The sequence below is a fragment of the Ambystoma mexicanum genome, chromosome 9 (assembly GCF_040938575.1).
Source record: "Ambystoma mexicanum isolate Mex_15411 chromosome 9, UKY_AmexF1_1, whole genome shotgun sequence".
Classification (NCBI taxonomy): domain Eukaryota; kingdom Metazoa; phylum Chordata; class Amphibia; order Caudata; family Ambystomatidae; genus Ambystoma; species Ambystoma mexicanum.
This window is the reverse complement of record NC_090931.1, coordinates 962,797,759-962,822,274: the sequence shown is the minus strand read 5'-3', so window position 1 is coordinate 962,822,274 and position 24,516 is coordinate 962,797,759. Positions and strand designations below refer to the sequence as shown.

At 47.9% G+C, this 24,516-nt stretch overlaps 1 protein-coding gene across 5 annotated transcripts in view; it reads right to left on the bottom strand.

Annotated features, from left to right (window-relative positions):
* The window catches only part of UBR3 (ubiquitin protein ligase E3 component n-recognin 3), a 2,710,065-nt gene that overhangs the window by 1,436,918 nt on the left and 1,248,631 nt on the right, over positions 1–24,516 (bottom strand). For all 5 annotated transcript variants that reach the window (XM_069616177.1, XM_069616176.1, XM_069616178.1 and 2 more), the window contains exon 21: positions 13,342–13,443. In XM_069616177.1, the coding sequence (XP_069472278.1) occupies positions 13,342–13,443 (102 nt within the window). The remainder of the gene's footprint in view (positions 1–13,341; positions 13,444–24,516) is intronic.

Here is a 24,516-nt window from a genome sequence, read left to right as displayed (position 1 = left end):
TCCCGGCACACAACATGAGTTCTAACAGCCTCCATCCCGCATGTTTGTCCAGCAACTGTCGGCCCCTTTTGTATGGAGGCTGTGGCTCCTCTTGCCGGCGCATGGTGCGTAGTGACCTACGCACTGGGCTCGTCTGAGTTGTGCTTACAGGGGCACTGCTCGCGGATGGCAGGGGTTGTGACTCCGCAGGTGTTGCAGGACGTTGTGCCATGGTGGCAGCCAAATGTGTGAGGGCCTGGGTCACTGACTCAATGCCCAGGCGCACCCACCTGGCAACGCGGTTCACAGTACAGGTGAGTGCCTGTGTGCTGTCACGCGGGCCTGGCGTGTGGCTTCTCCTACTGCAATGAATTGTTTAAATATCTCGTCCATGGACTGCTGACGCTCCTCCATGCGGCCCTCTAGGTCCCGTATGTCATTAGTTGCTGGTGGTCGCATGGCAGGTGGAGTTGGACTGCTTTGAGCGCTGAATACGGGTCCAGCCGTCCCCTCCCCGGAGCTACCACCACAAGACCCATGTCCCAGGGAGTGCTGTGGTGTTTGCCGCATGGATGGTGTTCCCTCAGTGTCCTCCGACATGCATTGGCCTGCCGTGTCAGCCTCGTCCTGTTGGACATCATCCTCTGCACTATTTATTGCAGATTGGGCCACCTCCCCATGGTCACTAGTGGCCGGTGACTGAGGCGCCTCACCATTACTGGCCGTTGGTGTACCCTCCACGTCCACATGAGCTGGCTGCAGTGGGGCAGGGGTTGTTTTGTCTGTGGGCTTGGGGCCCGGTGTGCCTTGTGGCAGGTGTGCAGTGATGGCACCCAACTTCCCAGGCCGGTGAACATTCCCATGTGTCGGGGCTGGCTGCTCCGCAGGTCCTACGGCCTGTGGCCCCTGTTTACCAGACCGCTGTGGCATGGGAGTGCTGGTTTTCATCCATCCGGCCCTTGCCGTGGATGGGCTGGTGCCATCATCATCCCTTCTGCTTCTGCGTGCTGCATTTGGCTTGTTTTCTGCGGTGGGCCTGTCATCGCTGTCTGATACTGTGCCTGTGTGGGATGGAGAGGCAGGGCATGAGTCATGGGTGTAGGGACATCCAACATATATTGATGTCAGTACATTTTGGGTCCTGTGCATTGCTGTATGCATGTTGTAGGGGCAGACGTGGTGCTTACAGGTGTTGGGTTGTGGGGTGCAGTGTCTGTGCATCCTTCTAGCGCATCCATGTTGTGCATGCGGTTTGTTTGGTGGATTGTGGATTGCGTGCGGTGTACATGCCTCAGGGTCTGCGTGCCATGTGATGTGTCTATAGGGCTCTAGTGTACACTTGGTGGTGGAGATGTCTGCACCATGCAGTGGGATACGACAGTGGTGGGGCCTGCTTCTCTGCAGTGCTGCATGTGTGTGTCTGCATGATGATGGTAGTTGGGTTTGGAATTGGGGACTCTGGTGGTTTGTGTCAGTGGGGTTGGTTGCGTGTGTCCGTGACAGTGGTGTGGCATTTATGTTAGGGCAGACATTAGGTGGGTGGTGATGGGCAATGTACTTGCTGTCATCAACTTGCCATTTGGACTCAGCCATTGGATTTGGGTTGGTGTGTGTGTGTGTTTACTTTTGTGTAGTGCCAACGCTCACTCACCTTCGTCAGCCAATGAAGTTACTCCTGTCTCAGCACGCCTGACCCCTTCAATGGGCATCATGCGTATCAGGGAGCAGCACGTTTCCTCCCACCGTGCTAGTTTGATCGGCGAGGATGGTTTGCTTCTTGATGCCTAGGCCTGCAGACGGTTGCTAGTCAGTATGTTGTTACACGCAGCCGTAGATCATCCCACCTTTTCCGGAAGTCCTTTGCATTGCGTGTGGTTGTCCCCACTACAAACACCTTCTGGGCCACGTCCTCCCAGGGTGTCTGCCACCATGTTTAGCTCCTCATTGGAGAAACGTTGTTTGCGCAGACGAGGTGTGCCTTTGCAGGTGGACTGTCATTCTCTGGCAGGCTGGGATCTCGGTTTTGCATTTCAGTGCCTGTAGCCATGGGATTGCAATGGATTGTGATTTTCAAGATGGCCGCCGGATCATATCCCGGTCCGGCGCAATGAAGTTACTTCCGGGAATAAATGACCTGTTTGTACCACTAGGTTAATACCGGTACCGCTATTTAGGGGTTGCCGATGGCAGAGGTGTTATGTGCACATTTCATGATACCGCTATCTAGGGTTCTGAGGGTCGTTATCAGCATGTAGGTATGCACATGCTCGCAGACTAGTGATCAGCAGCTGGTTGCGCGATCAAGCCTACACGGACATGTTGTTATGGCATGCCTGTAATGAGGGACTTTTAACGCCAATCTCGTAATGAGGCCCAGAGTCTGTATTGCCTTTGGAGCAGACGGTAGGCGAGCTTGTCAGAGGATGTGCGCGATGCCCTCCACTTCCGCTCAGGTACCCTACCCATCCCACTGCTCTGATTGCTTTCATAAAGACAGCCTGGAATTGAAATCTACTCAGGGACTTTCCGTCCTTGTGTATTAGTAGTTGAGAAGTTGATTGCCCATTTGAGGGCAGAGGAGGAGAAATAACCTAATTGTGCATATCGGGCAATGTCTGCGGTCATTAATGTTGCCTGTTTTGCTTGATTTTTCTACCCTGCTCCCCCTCCCCCCTCCAGCCTACTTCTGCAGGAGTCTGTCTGCCCAGATACATTCTGGTTTCAACATCACTGTCTTGTGGCCAATGCTGGATTGACTTTTATGGACTTCATTGATTCATGGTGCATCACCCTTTCTCACCTCTGATGCTGGACTTCCTTTGCATCTTGTACTCATGGTGCCCCTGGATCATGCTGTTCCCATCTTCATCTTGTATCCTGGCTTGCAACTTTATGTGTTACTACTGACTTCTACAATTGTATTCGCTCTCCCCTCTTGCTTCTCCACTCTTTTTGACTGCTTGCTCTCCGTTCTCACCTCCTCTCCATTTTCCTATCTCCTCCCCTTACTTTCTTTTATGCACTTACTCTATCAGAATTGCCCCTGGACCTAATACGATAACAACCTTGTCTGTCTCCTCCCCCACCCCTTACTTGTCTCCAGTCGTCATGCATAGTACGATAGTCACTTTTTTTGTTCCTCCCCTCCCTTCTGCACCCCACTCTCTCACCTTTTGTTTTTCTCCGGCTCTACCAGAAAATGTCGTCAGGACTAGTACAGTAGTTGCCTGTCTGTTTCCATTTCCTTTCCATTCTCCCCCTCCCTTCCTTAGCTATGTCTGATCGCTTGCACTATCTGAAATGTCCTCAGGCCGAATACAATAGTTAATTTCACATCCTTACTGTTCATGGCCTGTAAGAATGTCATTGTATTTTCCCTTGTTCCCTCCCTTGCCTTGAAGCGCTTTGAAACACATTGTGTATAGGTGCTATATAAATAAACTATCGTATCATATCAATGCAGTAAAGATGAATTATTCTCCCTTGACCTAGTTGATCAATTTTGAATCTTCTTAATAAAATAGCCATGCTTTCCTCCTTAATTATGAGGTCCTCTTTGCCTAAGCCCTCATCTGATGCTGTGTTTTTGGCCATTATTCGCTCACACTGAATGCCCAATAAATTAAAGTTACTCACCGCAGTGACTAGAGTACTCATAGTCCATAGTCCCCTTTCCTCCATCCTTGTGGGTGTCCCGCAGAATGGGGACGGTACCGGAACCATTGGCAGCGAAAAATTGAGCTTCCCCTTTAAATTTAGTATAGTACCCGGGAGTGATGCATCGAGTGGGTGAATGCCCCGATGAGGCCCAGTCACTCCGGCGCCTCACCTCAGTCCCCATTGAACACATCGGACGCGTAGATACCGCGCTACTCTTAGTACATATAAGCCATGGCATAATAGTGGGGGAAAGCGGGTGAGACGTATGGAGGAAAGGGGACTATGAATACTCTAGTCACTACGGTGAGTAACTTTAATTACTCATACGTCCCGTCCCCTTTCCTCCATCCTTGTGGTTGATTCCAACGAACAAGAACATAGGGTACAGCTGTGACAACATGAATCTTATTTATGACAAAGCAAAAAGGTTCTTCAAAACCGCCTGAGCAAATTCTGCATCGCGCTTGGAGCTGGTGTCCAGCGAGTAGTGCCTATAGAAGGCCGACAGAGTGGCTCACTGTCATGGTCATGAAGTCAGGGGCACAGGCATGCAAGGGTCGCATGCACAGGAGACATAGGTGGACACTGTCCTGGTGCCTTTGGCGCCAGGCTCATGAACAAAAGTAAACAAGAACATCCATTTAACACCAAAAAGCTTTTATTAGGGACATAGCACTTCAGATGCATTAACCTTCAACATTCCTTCCATTAAGCAGGATGCATTAACCTAGAACATTCCATCCATTAAGCAGCCCCAAGTGCATTCTTGGGTGTGGCTGCTAATGGATTGCCTTCGCACATGCTCACTCTCTAGGAGTGGCAGGGTGTGGCTGGTAAGCCGGCCCTAATGGGCGTGCCCACGTTCCTCAAGACAGACGCTTCGCGTTATTCTGCACTTGCAAGCAGCGTAACGCTCACTGTCGCCTGAGGTCAGACTTACCTTTGAAGATCCTGCTTCCTGGACATCCTGCTTCCTGCTAGCATACTTACCAACTGGGGGAAGCTGTTTTTACCTGTACATCTCTTTGGCGAACCAAGTATTAATCTTTACACTTTCCGGAACGCCGAAATCTTCATCTTGGCACCGCAGCACGACACGCTCCATCGTCGACAGCAGCACCTACAAGGAAAAACAGAAGACATGGTTAGACATCGAAAAAACAGTCACTTTAAGGTTGCGCTTGGCCATACTTTACGCTTTTCCTTAAACCATCAGTTACATGCTGTCGAACATTGCGGTAGCATCCATCTTCCATCCGGCCGCGTCTCGCGTCTCACAGCTGTATTGAGGCCTCATTTCCATCTAAGGGAAGAAAACAGAAGAGAGACATTATTGCGTGCATAAATAGGAGCAACATATAAAGACTTTAAACAGAACGAACAGCATCACAAGAACTGAAGAAAGACTTACCAATCATAAAGAGAAGCATAGTCGCAGCTGGACTGGACTAATCCTTATCAGGGATCAGTGAAGGAACTAGATCCCATTCAACGCGCTCCTGCCAGAAGTAGCAGGACGGAGAGCTTATCTTCCATAATTCACAGGTGAGCTTTATGGGCCAGCGTATGCTCACAGAAACCGTACTTTGGGGTGAAGGGTTTGAGAGGTACAACAATCACAGATTGACGCACTCACACACTCTTATGATTCAAGTTCAGGGAGGGCTGCAACCGTGCCCCAACGCCTCCGCAGAGACCAGGTGAGCGTAACACCCATGTATTTGCTTTGCTGAAGACATCCCAAGAAGCATGTCTCTGAAACGCGACGGCCGTGGCCTTAGCTCTGACTGCATGGGCATGAATCCCCTCAGGAACAGGTCTGCCCATGGCCGTGTAGGCTTCCGAAACGACCTCAACCATCAAATGGGCGATGGACGCCTGAGAGCCCCTAAAAGTCATGAACAATGCCTTGGACTTCCTGAAGGATTTTGTCAGCAAGTGATACAATTTATGAACCCTCTTGAGGTCCAAGGAATGTAGGGCCCTCTTTGCCTCCGACTGCGGGTTTGGGAAGAACACCGGCAGACAGATGTCTTGATTCAGATGGAACGGAGAGACCACCTTGGGCAAGAAGTTTGGGTGAGTACGCAAGATAACCTTGTAGTTGTGAAACGTGGTAAAGGGCTCGCACGAAGACAACGCCTGTAGCTAACCCTGCATGCAGAGTTGAGAGCCACCAATAAAACTGCCTTCAGCGTCATCAAGCAGATGTCCACAGAGGCCATCGGCTCGAAAAGGCTTGCGTTGCAAAGCTGTAAGAACCATATTGAGGTACCAGACAGGATGTGGCCTATGAACCGGAGGAAAAAGCCTAGACAATCTCTTAACCACTGGAAAACACATGCACAGGGGAATTCTTGGAAGCCCAAATTGCTGTCAAATACATGCGACAAGTATCCACCTGAACTCCAGAGCGTTAGGGGAGAAAGGATAGCTCAAGTACAACGCGTTTGTCTTGGTAGCAAGACAACGCAGCGCAACACAGGTTCAAATCCCGATCCCGCGCTTAGGAACTACTCCTGGTATTAAGCACGTTAATAAATTAACAATTATAATTTCTTTTTTTTTTTATCGACATTAGTTTAGAAAAAGAAAACAAACTTTTTTGTCATCACATATTTCCATCCAATTCATTCAAATATCCTAAAACAACTGATAAAAGGAAAAGGAAGGAAACAATTATAATTTAATTACTTGTAAGTGAGCCAGGTGTGCTGAAAAAGCCAGCACGTCATCCAGAGGACAGGTGAAAGGGTTCAGACCTTTGTCGCAAGCCCAATGGCAGAAACTAGTCCATTTAATCTTATACTGCAACCGAGTTGAGGGCCTTGCGGCCTATTGAATGATGTCCCAGTTGTCATCTGAAAATTGAGCATGCTGAAGCCTCAGATGATCAAGAACCAGGCCGCCAGGGTCAGTTTGGTCATATCTGTATTTTCCATGCCCCTGCCCTGCTGTGTCAGGAAACCGCTGTTGGGGATCTGAAGATGGATGGGACCCTGTGAGCACAACTGCAGTAGATCCAGAAACCAGGGTCTCAAAGGCCAGTGGGAGGCAAACAGGATGAGGTTGCAGTCCACGGAGGCCGAGAACTTGCAGAGGGTCCGTTGGAGAAAGAGGTAGGTTGGAACACAACACCTGTAGTCGTGCCAACAGATCTGTAAAGAGTCTCCCAGTGACTCCCGACCTGTCCATGAGGCAAACTGGGGGCACTTTCAGGGAACATGCAAATAAATCCAGGGCCGCAAATCCCCATCGCAGGAATAGGGGAGACAAGGAGACACTGTGCAACTCCCACTAGTAGCTGTTGAACCCCAATCAACTCAGCTGATCTACTTCTGTATTGCTTTTCCCCGGCAGGTGGACTGACGAAATCCAAATCCCTTCTGTAAGGGCCCATTCTCAGATCGAAACCGCCTCCATGCAGAGGAGGGAGAAACGAGTAGCACCCTGCATGTTCAGATAAAATATTGTAATAGAATTGTCAGTTCTGAACAGGACCGACATGTCCCCGATTAGGGGAAAAATGACTTGAGGGCCAGGCCCACTACCCGGAGCTCTAGCAGATTGATGAACAAGTTACTTACCCCTGGTAACGTTCTTTCGACTGGATGTTCCTCCCACGTCTTGTTCATCTTTGATATTCAATATTAGCTTCAGCTGCTTCAGATTTTATTTTTTTTGGCAGACGGTGCTGTGCATCTGATGCAGTCGACTTGATGTCCCGCGAGGGCCTCCATCTCGATGATGACTTCATCAAAGGTATATATAGCACATGTAGCGCCCGTTAGCTTCAGTTTTGTTTTTTCTTTCGGTAGAGCTACCCGCATAAATACGGGTTTGACCGTAATGAGCTTTGAAGGAGCGAAAATGTAACAGCATGGCAAATTGTACTGTGGGGTAGGTTGGGAGGGCGATGAGGAATACGTGGGAGGAACATCCAGTCAAAAGAACGTTAACAGGGTAAGTAACTTGTTCTTCGAATGGATTGTGTCCTTACACATATTCCTTATCTTTGATAGACTCCCAAAGCAGTGTTTGTTTTGGTGGAGGGAGCAAGAATTTTATCAATGGTTTCCATGAACTGACCGGAGGACAGCTTTTCCAAAGTTTCCATCCGGACTGAGGGAAGAATCAAGGCAGTAATGCTTCATGAACGTGTGTGTATAGTAGACCATGTAGCTGCCTCACACATGTTTTTAATAGGAACACCTCTTGGCAGAGCCGAAGAGGTAGCCATGGTCTGCTTTGTTACAGTGTGACCCGTATAACCTATAAAAAGTTGATCATCCAAACAAAGTTTGAACAATCTAGAAATGTAGAAGCTTCGAGCTCTACATGGATCTAATCTGTGCAATCTCTCTTCCTCCTTGCTAGGATGAGGAGGAAGATAGAAAGCGGGTAGCTCAATCTTTTGTCCTTTGTGAAAATCTGAAATGGTTTTAGGCAAAAATTAAGGTTTACCCATCAGAACGTCCTTGTGGAATACCGTAAAGGGTGGTTTAGTTGATGGTGCCTGCAACTCACTCACTCTACGGGCTGAAGTTATAGCTACTAACAAAATGGTCTTGAATGTTAGTATCCTTAATGGACATGAATGTAGAGGTTCAAATGGTGCACACATTAGGAATCAACACCAAGTTAAGGTCCCAGACGGGAACCCGGAAAGGAGATGGAGTTACACATTAGTGAGTCGGTTCATAAATTATATCACCAGTGGAATCTTAAAATAAGAAGTTTCTTCAGATGAGCCCTTGAAGCTGGATTGCGCCGCCAAATAGCCTTTAATTGTTCCAACCTGGAGCACCAGATTGGCTAGGTATAGTTGAAAAGATAACACCTTTGGTGTTTTGCATAGTAAAGGGTCTACATTCTTGTCCAGGCACCTGATGCATAATTTGTCCAACGGACACAGTACAAGGGCTTCATTGCTGGCATTCTGGCCGAAAGCGAAATCTCCATTATGTCATCCGGGAGGTCCCAATCCTTGTATACCAGCCTCTCAGAAAACATGCGTGAAGGCTGCGTGTCTTGATCTCTGGAGGGAGAACCAGACCCTCTTCGAGAAAGAAGGTTCTCTCTTTGTGGAAGACGTATTGGACGGCAGATGGACATGTCAAGAAGTCTGGGTACCATGTCCCCTGACCCAATCGGGGGCAATTAGGATCATGTGTTTCCTGAACTTTCTCAACCTCCTGATCATGTGAGGAATGACCGGGACTGGAGGAAACCCGTACAGGAGTGGAAACTCCCAGTCCACCATAAATGCGTCTCCTAGAGCTCCTCTTGGAGGAAATTCCCAGGAGCAGTACAGCTCACATTTTCAGTTGACATCGGTCGTGAATAGATCCACTGGAGGGGTTCCCAAAAGGGTGAAGATCTCTTGAAGGTCTTCCTGAGCTAGTTACCACTCGTGGGAGACTGTACTCTGCCTGCTCAGCGCTTCCGCCGCCGTGTTCTCCTCCCAGGCTAGGTGAACTGCCGGCAGGGAGATTCCTTCTTGAATTGCCCAGTACCAGAGCTGCATTGCCTCTCTGCACAGTGGTAATGACCCTACACCAACTCTTTTGTTGAGGTAATACATAGCCACTGTGTTGTCCGTCATTATAAGGACATGCTGCAGAACAGGATTTACTGTAGTTGTTGCAATGGCTCTGGTGGAACGGGCTCTCGGCTGGCCTGGAAGAGTTCTGTTGGCCAGACGATGACAGTGCATGATAGCCCTAGAGACACTTGGAAATGGAAGCATTGGACAGGGCCTTCCCATGTCCCACTGGTCCAAAATTGACAAACGATTCAGATGTCTTCCCGAAAATCCTTTTGTTCATGCCACATAAACCTTCAATGCACGAGCAACATCCAGCGAATGCAATGCCCTTTAAGCAGGCGTAAAAGGGGTCAGAAAGAAAACGGGCAAAACCAAAGGCTCGTTGAAATGGAACGAAAAAGGAACCTTAGGCATAAAGGTGGGGTGGGTCCGCAGCAAAATCCTTTTAGCGTGGAAGGACAAGTATGGCTGCTTGCAGGAGAGGGTCTGGATCTCCCCGAGCCGCCTGGCCGAGATGATGGCCACTAGGAAAGCAATGATCCACCAGAGAAAAATTCAGAGGGGCCGGATGCATCGGTTCTAATGGAGGCTCCATGAACCTAGTCAAAACCACGTTGAGCCCTCACTGGTGGGCAAGTCTTGAAGAGGCCTTTGAGGAACTCCTTGACAAGCCTGTGTGACCACAGGGAGAGCTTACCAGGTGCCTGGGTGTACCGGGATATGGCAGCTAGATGCATCTTGATAGATGCATGAGCCAGGTCAGCCTTGGCCAGCGAAAGCAGGTAAGGGAGGATCTGCGGTGCTATGATTTGCAGAGGAGTAATCTTCTGAGTTGTATCCATTTATGGCCGTAACCAGACATAGAGGAAGCTTTGGCTTTGGTCAGGATCTTCTTGCATTCCGAAGGCAGGGAATAATGAACAAACTCTACAGCTGCACGAGCAGGGCCGTGAGGCTCAGTGACGTTGGGTCGTGGTGCAGTATTGTTCAGTTTTCTCTCTGGAGAGAAGATCAGGAAGTGGAGGCAGCAGGATGGGCAGAGCCACTGACAGACCGAGCAGGTCTGGGTACCAGATCTGCTGTGGCCACGCCACAGCAATGATAATCACCCTGCAATGGCAACGTCTAAGTGTGTTGATCACATGTAGCAGGAGTGGAATCGGCGTGAAGGCGTACAGGGAAAGCCCATACCACGGGAACATGAATGCATCCCCCAAGCTCCTCGACTGAGGATACCTGCTGGCGAATTTCTGGCACTTGGAGTTGGCTGTTGTAAAGACTGGAGGGGGGTATCTGTACTTCTGCCCTCTATATGGTAGGGTAAAGGCAAAGAACACCTCACTTAGGGCTCTCAATTTGGTATCAATGGACAAGCAGCCAGGCTTAAACCTTCAAGAGGTGATGCAGGCAGGTTCTCAAGTATAGCGAGTCCCCCAAACACCCAAAAAGGAATGTCCACATAGTATGTTAGGGGATAATACAGCTTCTTCATATAGAATAAGATTCAGGAATATATATGCGTTTAAATAATAACACTTTGTACTTGGAAACACTTATTCAAAGAATGGCAAGCTCTATACACTCTATGTGGTACCACAAAATACTTAGTAAAAGATGTACTAAGTGCAAACAGTTTTAAATAGACATGTGAATTCTTACGTGAGGTGTATCGGCATAGAATAGGGAAGAAAGGCAGGTTAGTTGTGAACAGTGGCAAAATGCTTTCTTTAGACTAGATACACAATTCTGTATGAGGATTGCCCACTCCACCTGTACAACATGTAATGGAACAATTATGGAGTAACCTATCTTGTCTTTTATAGCCCAGTCCAATAATGTTCAATAACCTTGTACTTTCTTTTAAAAGGTTCTACCACCCCAAAGAACCTGTGAGGCCACAGGAGAACAGGATCCTAGACGAAACTGGGACTCCTTGACTACTCCCAACGCTAGAAGATGTTCTTCCTCGTCACAGTACCTTTGGAGCCTTGGCAGGCGAAGTGGCAGAATTTATTGGTTTCACTTAACAAATCCCTCTAAGGCTGGAACCCCTCCTTGGAAGAAGGAGCCACTGGGATGCTGAGTCGAAGAAGAAAAATTGAACTAAAGTCTTTCTAAAGTGCAGAAGTTTCGCTCTTTGCGGTGCTCTCCTTTGGCCGACGATTTCTTCCACTGTAGAAGTCCTATGAAGATGAAACTTGCTGTGGGCTCCTTAAAGGCTTGGCAGATGAGTCAGACCCTTCAATGACTTCTGGCGGTGACGGTTGCAAAGGTCACTTTTGATGTCGAGTATCGGAATATTACAGTTTTCCACAATTCGGTTCTTCGGTGCTGCAGCCGAGGCACAGACCTCTGGACGGCTTCTGGCGACCTGTAATCGACCACTGGAGTGACCTCGGACCCTAACCAATTCTGGACCCTCGGGACATCTTCGTTAGCTTCTGGTGGCAGGAAACCCACCGACTGACCTTCCTCTGCACTTAGCGACTCTGGACTCCCTCCGGTGGGAAAAGGTGGTCCGTGATGATGGAAAGGATGTCCCTTGAAATGTTCTCAGGTAGTTTGGAACTTTCGCAGCTCCGGGCGTCCAGCAGCACTATGCCACGATACACCCTCCTCTGGGCAGTAGACCGCAATGGCTTCCAGCAGTCAGGAAACACACCTCCGGACCCTAGGCGACACCAATGGACTTTTGACTGGAGATGTCCGCACAATCCTCTTCAGGACTCACAAAGGACTGGCTTCCAGGGTACTTCTAATGAAGAGAAGCAGTTTGCACAATGGTCCCTCGTAGCTCGGGCAGAGGTCTCCTTTGCAGGTCCCCTCTGGATCAAGTCTAGGAAGAGACAACCACTTTTGGATTACACAAACAAAATGCAGCAGCAGACTTTTCCTCCAGCTGGGCTTCAAGAAACAGCTTCTTCTTGCTTCAGTTTCTGTACAAATTATTAAGTGAGAGGTCCCCAGATATACACATCTGTTCCGCATGAACTCTGGCTGAGCCAGGCTCAGTCAACCAATCAAGCAGAAAGGCATTCATGCAGGCAGGCAGCCAATCAGGCTCACAGGCATTCAGGCCATTCACTTTGCCCAGACACCCATAACAAAGAATGTGCATTCATGTCATTTTCATTCATTGTGTCACACACACAGAAACCAGACACCCAAAACACAGAATATGTGAGTTCACTTCAGACACCTCATACAGGTCCCACCCTTAGGGTGTACCCACAACTCACAGCCTCTGGGAAGGTTCCAGCTACCAGCCCATATCCTACTCTGTGAGCAACACAGGTGCCCAAAAACACACACAAGGTGTACAAAGGTGTACCCCCACCCATGGGTACCATAAGGGTATCCCATGGGTGCTGTTGATCAAAAGGAAAACAGGAAGAGTTGCACTGCCAGAGGTCCAGGCTGGACCTCAGAGGCAGAAAACATAGAAAACACACACAGAGAAGTGATAGGACAAGGACTAGGAGGCCCTGACCCTCCAAAAGGCATTTCCAGCATTACAGATGTCATTCCAAAGACAAGGAATCTGTTGGAGGGAGGTATAATTAGATGTTTAGTTTCTCCATCCTCCTGGTAAACAATGTAATGCCAGCACACCTGAGATCAATGAAGACTGTGCCGTTAGTGGTCACCACTTGTTTCAAATATATCAAAGTATGCTTCATCGTCATGGATCCGAGTTTCAACAAATGGAAAGGGCTGAAACTGATTAGCAGAAGGTTAACGTATTAAAGGAAACAACACATTTTTAGGAGCTTTCTGAACAATTTATGTTCAGCAGCAGACATGTAAAATGAGACCATACCACATAAACGCAGGCACAAGAGAGAAAAAGCTACTCCCATCATGGATTTCAAAACTTTTATAGATGCATAACAGTAGGGCCCACTGAGGAGCTCAACAAAAGAAAGAGCTTAGTGACAATGGTTTAAAGCAAAAAGAGTCTTGGCATGAGTTGCTTTGTGTAATAAATATGTTGATGCAAGATTGAAATAACATGGCATCTTCAATGAAGTCTTAGCAACCGATGGGCTGCAGTTTTTTGTTCTTCGCTCCATATTATACTTTTATAATAAACTTTTATTTAGCTTTTGCTATAGCAAGAATATAAAATATTGTAAGCTAATTGAGTGACTCACTTCGGCCAATTCTTCCCCATGTGTTTTTTCTAGTCCCAATTCTATAAGGTATAATACCATACAAAGGACATGTTCGGACATATTTTGATGATCCATCAAAATCTAAAATAGAAAATAAATAAAAGAATAGGAAATCAGAATGTGGATGACAAGCATTTGCAGGATTTAAAACAACTTTTTAAAAAATGTACATGTGTTTCCATTGGCAAGTTTAGCTTAATGTAAATACTGGAAATAATACATTTCATAAGAATAGTGGAACAAACAACTACCAAGATTCCAGATTAATAAATTGCAATGACAGTTAAATACATCTATGAAGTTTCAAATGATAGAAAGACTAAGAGCACGTGGTATTCAACATTCAATGAAGCCCTGGAAAATACAGGATATATTGAAGTATTTTTTTTTGTGTGCATGCATGGGATTCATATAGCAAAAAGCTAGCTAAAAGCTACTGAGATTTGCAAAACCAGCATTGGCAAAGCCAACAGTTCTGGCTTTGGTATATGTAACACAAAATGGCATTTCAAACAGAAATTACCTACATTGCTGAGGTGTTCCCTATGAGTGGTGCCTTGCCTTAATAACAGGTAGGTGAATGTGTGAAGGAGAGCAGGCCAGTTTCCTCAAGAGTGACGGGGAGGAATATTACCCATGAAAGTAGACAAGAGATATATAGTAAGTAGATCAGACAGAGGTGGCCTATGTGTTAGTATTATAATTAACCATGCATAACAGGAGTGTAGGGTAACTAAAATAGGGATAGGCTAAAGACAGTGAGGTAACCTTGAGAGGGTGAAAGGAATAGGTTCAATTGTGTGTAAGTAAGATTTTAGACATGGTTTGAGTAAGCCCAGGGGGGCATTCCAATGGAAGAGGCGATACTAAGGAGTGGAAACAGGAGGAGGCAAAGAATTGAGGAGAGAAGAGTATCACAAAGTGCAAGGGGGTGGGGAGAGTAATGTCAGATGCAGTCAGCTAAGTAGAAAGAGGCAAAGCCATGGATACATTTGTGAACAAGGCGTAGGAACCTAAAGAGGGGACGGTTGTGCATGGAAGGCAGTGTGAAGAGAATCCTGTTGGGTTATAGTGGACAAGTAGCAAAGTTGAGTACCTTATTGACTGGAGACCAGGAATAGATAGAAATGCCAGAAATAGGCAAGCAGTGGTCAGTTTATGAAGGACAAGGGCTTTAATGGAGTGCTTCTCAAACGTAGGTCTGCTCTCAATAAATAAAGTAATAATAAAAATGTTGATAAAGTGAGATGTGGGCCGATTTTCATAAATGTTGACTAGGTTACACCTGGCTGCGGGGTCTTTTGCCATGATAAATTTGTGTAGTCAAAGAGGACACCAAGGTTGCAAGTCTTGGGAGAAGCAGAGATGAGATCAGGAGGGAAAGAGATGTGAGTGGGATTCATGTACGAGGCTGGGTGGAAGATGACTTCTGTTATGAATGAGTTCAGCATAAAGCAGCGCAGAGACTTCCAGTGATAAATGACAGGGAGGAAGTTGGTGATCCGATCCGATAATACCCGTTTAATACATAGTATATAATTAGGGTCAACATGTCTCTCTATTTCTACTCATTTATTTTGTAAATGTATATACAGATTATATTAAGGTGAACATGTCTTAGATATATTTGGCACAAACATCAACATTCTAAGCAGTGTACTATTTATAATTCAGAAATCTTTTAACAAAGTACTACAAAGGAAAGCTTCACAAGTAGTGATATGATGCATGTGTAGATGTTTACTGTTTTAAACAATGTACTTATTGTTATGAACTATTCTAAAATGCTAATATCACATATGTAGAAACGGAATGGTGGTCTGAATATGGGTAAATATCTCCTAGAGTGATCTTATGTCTGATGCCATTAATTAAATAATCATTGATGTCCTTTATGTTATTACTTATGTCACAAGTGATGCCATCAGTGAGATCATCAGTGATGTCCTCATTGTGGTTAGAGGCTCTGCAACAGAATAATGGTCTGCTTGCTGTATAGTATCACTGTCCTCAGTGTCTGTATTTAGATCATATAGTTCAAGGTGGACTGGGTCTATCTAAGGTGAAATAGGAAGGGTGTCAGGATGTTGCCTCTTAGCCGGGGGGTTGGGAGAACAAAGCATTAGTAGTTGGTGACGTGGGCTGGACATTTTAGATAGCTTGGGGGTTCTCATAGAAGTTAGCCATAAATGTAATTCTTCTCATAACCCTGTCAATTTCCTCAGCAGTCCATGTTGATGAACTTGGTATGGACCCAGGGTATTGAGGTGTAATCTGTCCCTGGGTTGTAGGCTAGGCCGGAGGTGTAGGCTGGCCCTTGTTTTTTTAAGGCCTCTGTTAAGGTCTCTTCTTCTTGGGAAACAGTGTTTTTCCCTGTGAGGGGTGCTAGATTTTTGCTTGTGAGAGTGACTCTTGGAGGATTGTTTCCTTGAACTCTTTGCCTTAAGGAGGCTCTATGGGGCATGCTTTCGCACCAAATGGGCTATTCCCAAGCTTTTGGTACTCTTGGCCGTTTTCTACGTGGAGTGTTGAATTTCGGCGGTGGAGCGAACCGACAGCTTGTCTTCCGACGTTCGGCAGAGGATTTGGACAAGGTGTCTGTATTGTCTTTCGACTTTCGGGGCCAGTCGTGTGTTGATCGGGACCTCGAATGCCCAGAGGACAGGGATTCAGTGGACCTCTCCCTCGACTCGGTGTGTGAGCGTTTGGTCAACATTGGCGTCGAATCTTGGCCCTTGGCTATGTGCTTAGTGCGGGGAGTAGTGCGAGTGCTACCGCCGCCGGGTGTCATCCCCATAACAGAGCCATCGGCCTGTCTATTGAGGTCGGGGGCTAGCACTTGCCGTCGGAAAAGACTGCAATGCTGTCTCCACGTGGCCCCGTCCACGTCCATGGCGGCCTCTGTCTGCATTGCGTGATGGGCCCATCGCTTTGTCTTTCGGTCCTGGAGTGTCTTTGGCTTAAAGAGCTTGCAGGCTCGACAAAAGCCCTCATCGTGGTCCCGTGCCAGACAAAGATTGCACACCCGGTGCTTGTCCACCCAAGGGGAAGAACAAGTTACTTTCTTACCTGGTAATGTTCCTTCGATGGGATGGTACGACTTATTAAATATCTATGACAGGTAATCACCACAGCTGTGGTGCTTCGGAAAATTTTCGGCGTCTGCGTCCTGCGTCGATGACGTCGATACGCTGTCCTCGAGGGCCTCCGTCGAGCCGACGTCACCGGATGTTATAAGTAGGACGCACGACGCCCATAGCCTCAGTTGTAGTTTTTCCCCCAGAACTTGTGGCACCAATCTTCTGCCAGTAGTATGACCACAGAAAGCCTTGCGGAAACGTAAGCTGCAATCGCATAAGAAATTCTGTAGCGGGGCAGGGAGGGAGCGATATGGATAAAGTCTTCGGACCATCCCATCGAAAGAACGTTACCAGGTAAGAAAGTAACTTGTTCTTCGAGGGGATTGGGTCCTCCGACGTATTCCATATCTATGACAGAAGCCCAAAGCAGTACCAACGTATGGAGGAGGGGAAAAAATTTAGAATATAGAAATTATGAAGGCCCAATCAAATTGCAGAATAGAGGACCACCTTGCCAAAGGCCAGATCCTACCCATGGATAGAATCTAGGGAGTAGTGTCTTACAAAAGTATGGACCGAAGCCCATGTGGCTGCTTCACAGATGTTACGAATAGGAACACCCCTCTGCAGGGAAGTAGAGGCAGCCATACCCCTAGTAGAATGGGCCTGTAAGCCTACTGGAGGGTCCTTACCCGCCAAGTGGTAACATTCCGAAATTGCCAACATAATCCATCTAGACAAAGTCTGCTTAGTAACAGCCTGTCTCAAACGCCTTCCAGCGTATCCTATAAAGAGCTGATCGCCCACTCTGACTCGGGACATCTCCTAGGATCCAACCTATGGAGCCTCTCCTCTTCTTTAGCAGGATGCGGAGGAGGATAAAATGCCGGAAAAATAACAACCTGGCTTAAATTAAATTCCGAGACCACTTTCGGAAGAAAGGAAGGACGAACCCTAAGTACAACCCTGTCCTTACGAAACACTGTGAAGGGTGGCTTAACAGAAAGTGCCTGCTTGTCCATCAGAATCAAGACATTCTTCCCTTGCACAGTAGGCAGAAAATCCTTCAGGGCAAGCCTGACGGCCCTCAGCTCCAATAGATTGATATGGAGTCTGGACTCCGACGTAGACCAATGACCGCTGACAACTCGTTGGCATGAGCTCCCCATCCCGTGAGGGATGCGTCCGTCATGATCGTCACTTCCGGCCAGGGTAGCCAAAACAGAGCCCCCTTCATCAGATTGCCTTACACGGCCCACCACAGGAGATCCTGGGCGACCGAGGGCAGCACCTGAACGAAGTCCGACATCCTGCAGGAGGCTTGTGACCACTGCATCTTGAGAGCCCAATGCAGAGATCTCATCCGCAGGCTGGCCTCTGGCACCAGAAGAATTCAGGATGCTATGAGGCGGAGCTACCTCAAGAACTCGAACACCTGGAAACTCTGGCCATGTTGAAACTTGTGCACCATCTGCAGAATGTGACGAGCCCTCACCTGGGGAGGGAAACACTGCCCCAGGGATGTGTCGAGCACTGCTCCGATGTACTGGAGCCGCTGTGTTGGCGTCAAATGGGACTTCTTTAAGTTGAGGGAGAATCCCAGCCTGTGAAGGGAGTGGCAGGTGACTGACAGATGATCCAGGACTTGCTCCGGAGAGCGCGCCCTGATCAACCAATCGTCCAGGTAGGGGTAGACGTGAATCCCCCCTTTCCTGAGATACGCTGCCACCACTACTATGAGCTTGGTGAAAACCTTCGGGCGGAGGTCAATCCGAACGGCAGGACCCAAAACTGAAAAAGCGAGTCGCCAACCGCGAACCACAGGTACTTCTTGTGCTTGAGATGAATCTGCACATGAAAGTAAGCATCCTTGAGGTCGAGAGACAACAACCAGTCCTGAAGTTGAAGGGCCTGGAGGACTTGAGAGAGAGTAACCATCTTGAACTTGTCCTTCCTGAGGAGCTTGTTCAAACCATGCAAGCCCATGATGGGTCTCAATCCCCCGTCTTTCTTCGCAATCAAAGAATAAGGGGAATACCATCCCTTGTTCCTCTCCGCTACAGGCACCATTTCTATGGCGCCTTTCTCCAGCAGGGATTTGATTTCCTGCGCAAGGGGCGGATCCAGACTCTTCAAGGAGAGATTCCCTGGTGGATTGTCGTGAGGCCTCTGCCAGAAGGAAGACAGAAGCCGTGGGCTATGATCTCCAGAACCCAAACATCTGAAGTAATGGCACACCATTCTACAAGATGCTGCGCCAGCCTTCCCCCAACCAGGGAACCATGGCCTCATGACTGACCTGAAGCAGCTGCTGCAGCAATGCCTGAGGGCAAAGAGGCAAGCGGCCTTGGCACCTCGAGTGCCCCGTTTTCCACCTCTGGTACTCCTATGTTGGCCTCTGACTTGCAGCTCCCCTCGATTTACCAAATGTCGAGTAATATCGAAAGGACCCTCCCCTCCATTGCTGTCCCCTAGTACGAAAAGGCGGAGGTTGGCGAACTGCAGCGCCCAACGACTTCGCTGCAGCCTTCGAGGTCTGCAACCTCTCAAGGCTCTCGTCAGCCTTGCTGCCAAAAAGATGGTCACCATCAAAGGGCATGTTGAGAAGTCGGGCTTGTACATACGGAGCAAACCCCGACTTCCGCAACAACGCAAATCTGCGAGTTATGGTGCTCGCCGCCATGGACTGGCTGATGCAGTCTGCCACGTCCAGACCCGACTGAACGGATTCACACATGGCATCCTTGCCATCCTGAACAAGAGCAAGAAAGCCATCCCGTTCCTCCCCTTCGGGAATATGTTCAGCCGCTAAGGAAACACAATTCCACAGAGTGAGTGAAATGTGCCAAGGCACACACGGAGTTGACTGCTTTCAAAGCCATACCCCCTGAAGAAAACACTTTCTTCGCCCAACCGTCAAAACGCTTGTCGTCTCTATCAGGAGGGATGGTAGGGTACGACGCCTGTTTAGCCGGGGCCGTGGCCACCTGCACCACCAAACTATCCGGAGTAGGGTTCAGGGACAAGTAGCCGGGGTCGCCACTGGCTGGGCGGTATTTTTTCGGCAACGACTTTCCTACTGCCGTGAGACTCTCCGGAGCAGTCCAAGCCGCCGTCACTCTTCTTTCCAAGGCCATATGGAATGGCAGAACCGGGTCAATTGGTGGACCAAGGTCCAGGATATCTGTGAGGTCATCCTGCAGAAAATCCACTGGGGGTGCAGACCACCCCAAGTACTCCGACACCCTTGACATAAGCCGCCGGTATGAAGACTCAGCGTACGTACCAGGCTCAGGCCTACCAAACTCACCTCCCGGGAGGTGTCCAGACCACTGGCATTGTGCAACGACTGACGCAGGTCTTCAAACTGGCTATGACCAGACAATATTTCGTCAGGTACCTCATCAGGAACCAAACCTTCCTCAGACCCTTCTTCCACCTCAGAAATATAATCCAGAGGCTGGAATGGGGGCACAGAAAAAAGGGACAAAAACATTTTTGGACTTGGCCAAAGCCTTTTTCGGGGGTTCCACCTCCGACAAAGCCTCCTCGAAAGGAGTCAAGGGCGTTGATGGAATCGGCATCGAGCGTGGTGCCGACTGCTTCGACACAGTCCTCGAGGGCGGTGCCCCGAGCGTGTCCTTCGACAGCCTCGGCGCCGATGGCGTCGACGTCTTCGAAGAAGACCTCACAGGCTCCGACAGTCTCGAGAGCGTTGAGGACCGGGACCTGGAGCGGGCATGGCTAGAGCGATCCACCTTGTCCGATTGAGACCTCGAGACCTCGAAGGTTCTCGATGATCGCGCCGACCACCCGAACCCAAAGGCGTGCAAGTGGCGGCTCTAGCACGGTCAAGCCGGCTTCTCTCGAAGGCGCGGACGGACCGGAGCCCTGTGATTCAAAAATGACCAACATTTTCTTGCGAAATGCCTCCCATTCCACAGGAGTAGAGTACTTGTTGGGACAAGCAACCTGCCGATGGGTGGAGTCCTCGGAAGAGGAAGGCGACCGGTGATGGCGCTTCCGTGAGTGCCTTGAAGAGGCAGAGGAATGGCGGGACCCACTCAGGAACTGAGACCGCCTGGACTTCCGCCAACGACACAGAGAGTCGCCCCTCGAATCGTCAGTGGAAAGTCCAGTGGACCTTGGCTTATGGGGTTTGGAGACCCTACCTACCGAAAGCTTCTTCTTCTGCTCCCGCAAGGCCTACGACAAGAGCGACTGGCATTCGTCACAATTGTCCGCAGCGTGGTCCTCCCCGAGGCACTAGAGGCAGGCGTTGTGCGGGTCCGTCAGCAACATCTTGGAACCACAGTCCCGACACTTCTTGAAACCCGCCTGCGGGACGGAAGAAGAGGAAGACATGATACAATCTTCATAAACCAAGTTCGAAGAACTCAGAGAAATAACTCAGAAGAACTGAAGCGCGCCGAGATCTCCGAAGCGAACACGTTTGCAGAAAAACAGAACTGAGGCTACGGGCATCGTGTGTCCTACTTATAACATCCAGTGACGTTGGCTCAACGGAGGCCCTTGAGGACAGCGTATCGACGTCATCGACGCAGGATGCAGATGCCGAAAATGTTCCGATGCAGCACAGCTGTGGTGATTGCCTATCATAGATAAGTTAGTGGGTGTATTCTTGCTATCCACACAACACGGAGACTATAATACGCATCGCTCCTGCGTTTCGTTTCATATTTGCATTCAGATGTGAATCCTTCGTTCACGTCCTTTGACTCCGCAACTGAAGCTGCCGATTAATACGAGCGGCTCCAACAAATGTTCCAATGCTAATTCTAACTCTTCTCTAGTAACAATAGCCTACAACAACACGTGTCGACTTGTTCCGCATTAGCAAGGTAGGCTTTAATCATGTCTAAAGGTTTTGTTTTTCCCTTTCATTCATTCACAGTTACACACTGAGATGCTGTTTGTTTTGTTTATTTTCTTACAGAGACGCATCTGTTCAGTAGTAATTAAAGCATTTAAATCAAACATGCCCCAGCACGCATTGGGCACTGAACGCAGTTAATCTATTTCATAACGTAAGTGCCCTATGTCTCCGTTGGGTTTCACATAGATGCATGACCGCTATCCTGGCCTCCCCCCGGGTGACAAACACGTGGACCTTGGCTCTGCTCTCGCTATACATCTTCAGATTTCGAGATGTGGGCTTCACTTCAACTAAAAAACACCCTGCTTAAGTTCCATCACAAAGGACAGTGATTCCTTTTACTAACGATGGCTGACACTTTCTGCCCATTTATGCACGTTTTGATTTCCTGTTCCTCATGACAGGGTTGAGATCTTGGTGATATTTTCTTACATATTCCCTGTCGTTCACCATGCCACTCAACAAGATACTAAGTGCTATATAAAAGTCTTTGTATACCACTAAAGGCCCTTTTGTTCTCCTTTTACCTCAGGGGTCACATCTATTACTGGTCCTGAGGAAGGCGGGCAATTGTTCTATCCGCCGAATCGTAGACCACACGTACCCTCCGATCCGGTCTCGTATGATTGGAGCACCGTTTAAGATTCTTTCCTGGTGTTATACGTAGACCCCTAGTTTAGGCATCCATGGACCTTAGACCCCTAGATTAGGTATCCATGGACCTCATTTTGGATAAATTACTGGTTCAATGCATAGAAAAGGTTGAATTGAACCAAGTTTGGTAGTTCAGCTGACCTTGGACTTTTCTATATGATCTGATTGGAAAATAATGGTTGAACCCCTCTCTTGAAACACCTAGTAGAATTGAAACTGGAGTAGAGTTGCTATTGAAAAGGGCACCTCCCATACACCACCTAGATGGTGACAGCTTTAGGCTTGATTTGTATATCATGTGACATTAATTGGCAAGAGTTTGATTTATTTCACCTGTAATATTGTTTAATTACGTGGGAATTGATGTAAATCCATGTTTGTCAATTTGATTTTTTCTATTTGTAAATACGTGCAGGAGCTGTGCATGATAATTGTATGCAAAATGCCCTATTTTCACTGATGTTTTTAGATGGTACACAATATGTCATGTGCTCTGGTCTGAATGTTTACTATGTATGTATAGATAATTAGATATTTTAATTCTTTACACCTCATTTATTAACAATAAAAAACAAACTTATCTTGTTTTTGAAATGTCCTAATTGAGTTAAACATAGTTGCAACCTTAGACCTCAAGGAATTTTCCTATAGACAGAGAGAGATTTGTAAATATTGAACACATATTTAGGAGTTCCTTAATTTATTTGACAAGGACCCTCTGTTAGCATACCCGACTGGGTGGTAAATATACACACCCACTGGAGGCTATCCACACTACTCTTGGATTCTTGTACCATAGAGACAACCCTGAAATAATATGCAGAGAGATTGAGCTATGTAGCTGCTTGCCTGCCAGGACAAACCCCCTTTACGTATATAGATATGGAATACGTCGGAGGACCCAATCCCCTCGAACTTCTTATTACAACTAGGGCAGAATTTAAATGGAGTGTTTTCCATAGTTAAAGGAAATAGCAGCCAGGCGAGAAAAGAGTGTGTAAAGGGGAAAATGCATTCTCTAATGTCCACTGCCCACTCTCCCTACTGTTAGGGTCGAGGCCCGTTGCGGCCTTCCAAGGCCGAAGGGGTCAGTCGAATCAAGGACTTTGTTCAACGTTCGTCCTTTACATCGCTGTCAAAAATGTTGTCGAAGTCGGTGTAGAGAAAGGATAGAAAGAGTAACTGATTCTAATTTAACAATAATTAATGGTGTCAGCCGAAAGGAACTAGGCCATTAAGCGTCCGTCACAATGGCCGAAAAAAACAATCTGAGGGACATCGACGCGCGATGGACCATGGGTACAGTAGACGTAAGACTAGGGATAGTATTACTGACACGCCCTGTCGATGTCCCTTTTCGAGTTTTGAAAACAACAACTGTAATACTCTGCAGCCTCCACTAGATGTCGGCCTATGCATAGCATGTGATCTCAGTAGATTCCACAAGCCTCAGAAATGTATGTAGGGCAGTGGTCGCCGCCCTATAGTTAAGGTGAAATCTTGTACATAGACTTTTCGAAATATTCTATCACTATAACTTTTGACTTGCTATACGGATTTGGGAGACATTTTCCAAAGAAAAACCTTGAGGTTTACGCCCATTCATTTTCTCACAGAGAAAAAGTGCAATTTGTGATAAGCTGTTGCACAAAATTTGCTGGAGGGATTTGGACCTAATAAGAAACAACTTGTCAGTGGGGGCACAAAACGTTGACTTGATTTCCTAGACTGGTTTGGTGGAAATCCGTCCAGTAGTTTTTACAATATTCGACTGAGAAGGTGTGCCTCCTGTGATGATAGAAATGCATTGGATGGACAGGTCCTTGTCCTATCCCTCCTTATTCTGTGTGTTCTGCTTATTTTCTGCACAGGAGTCCAGTTTGGACCCCTGCCTGTGCAGCTCTTCATTTTGTTCTTGGTGGACAAAGACCCATGGGATACCCTTAGGGCACCCATGGGTAGGGGTACAATCCTGTACCCCTAGTGTATGTTTTGGGCACATGTGTTGCCCACAGAACAGGGTATGGGCTGGTGGCAGCTACATGCCGATGGGACAGTGGCTCTAGGTATCCTCAATTTTTGGGATACCCACGTCCTGCCAAAGAATCAATGGATTGTTACACAAATGCAAGATGGCCACTAGTGGCCTCTTGGTTTTCTTACCCCCTTGTTTCTCAAAGTCCTGAGTAGCCTTGATTCGGTTCCCCTTCCCTGAATGGTTGTTGGGTGGAAGGACTATATATGGATCTGGGGATGCCTCCTGCCAGACTGTCTGGAGCCTTCCCAGGGGCTGCTTGTTGTGGGTACACCTTTGGAGAGGAGCCCACCTGAATGGAGTGAGTAGTCAATATGCATTCTGTATTGAGGGTGGTTGGTTTTGGTTGGGTGACACGATGCCCGAGCCAGCCCCAACAGAAACTGGAATAAATGCAAGGTGGTGCACTGAAAGGCTGTGGAGTAGCCCCTGATGTGGCAGGAGTATAGTGTGCATTTGTAAGGCGCTTATACATCAAGTAAACTGTG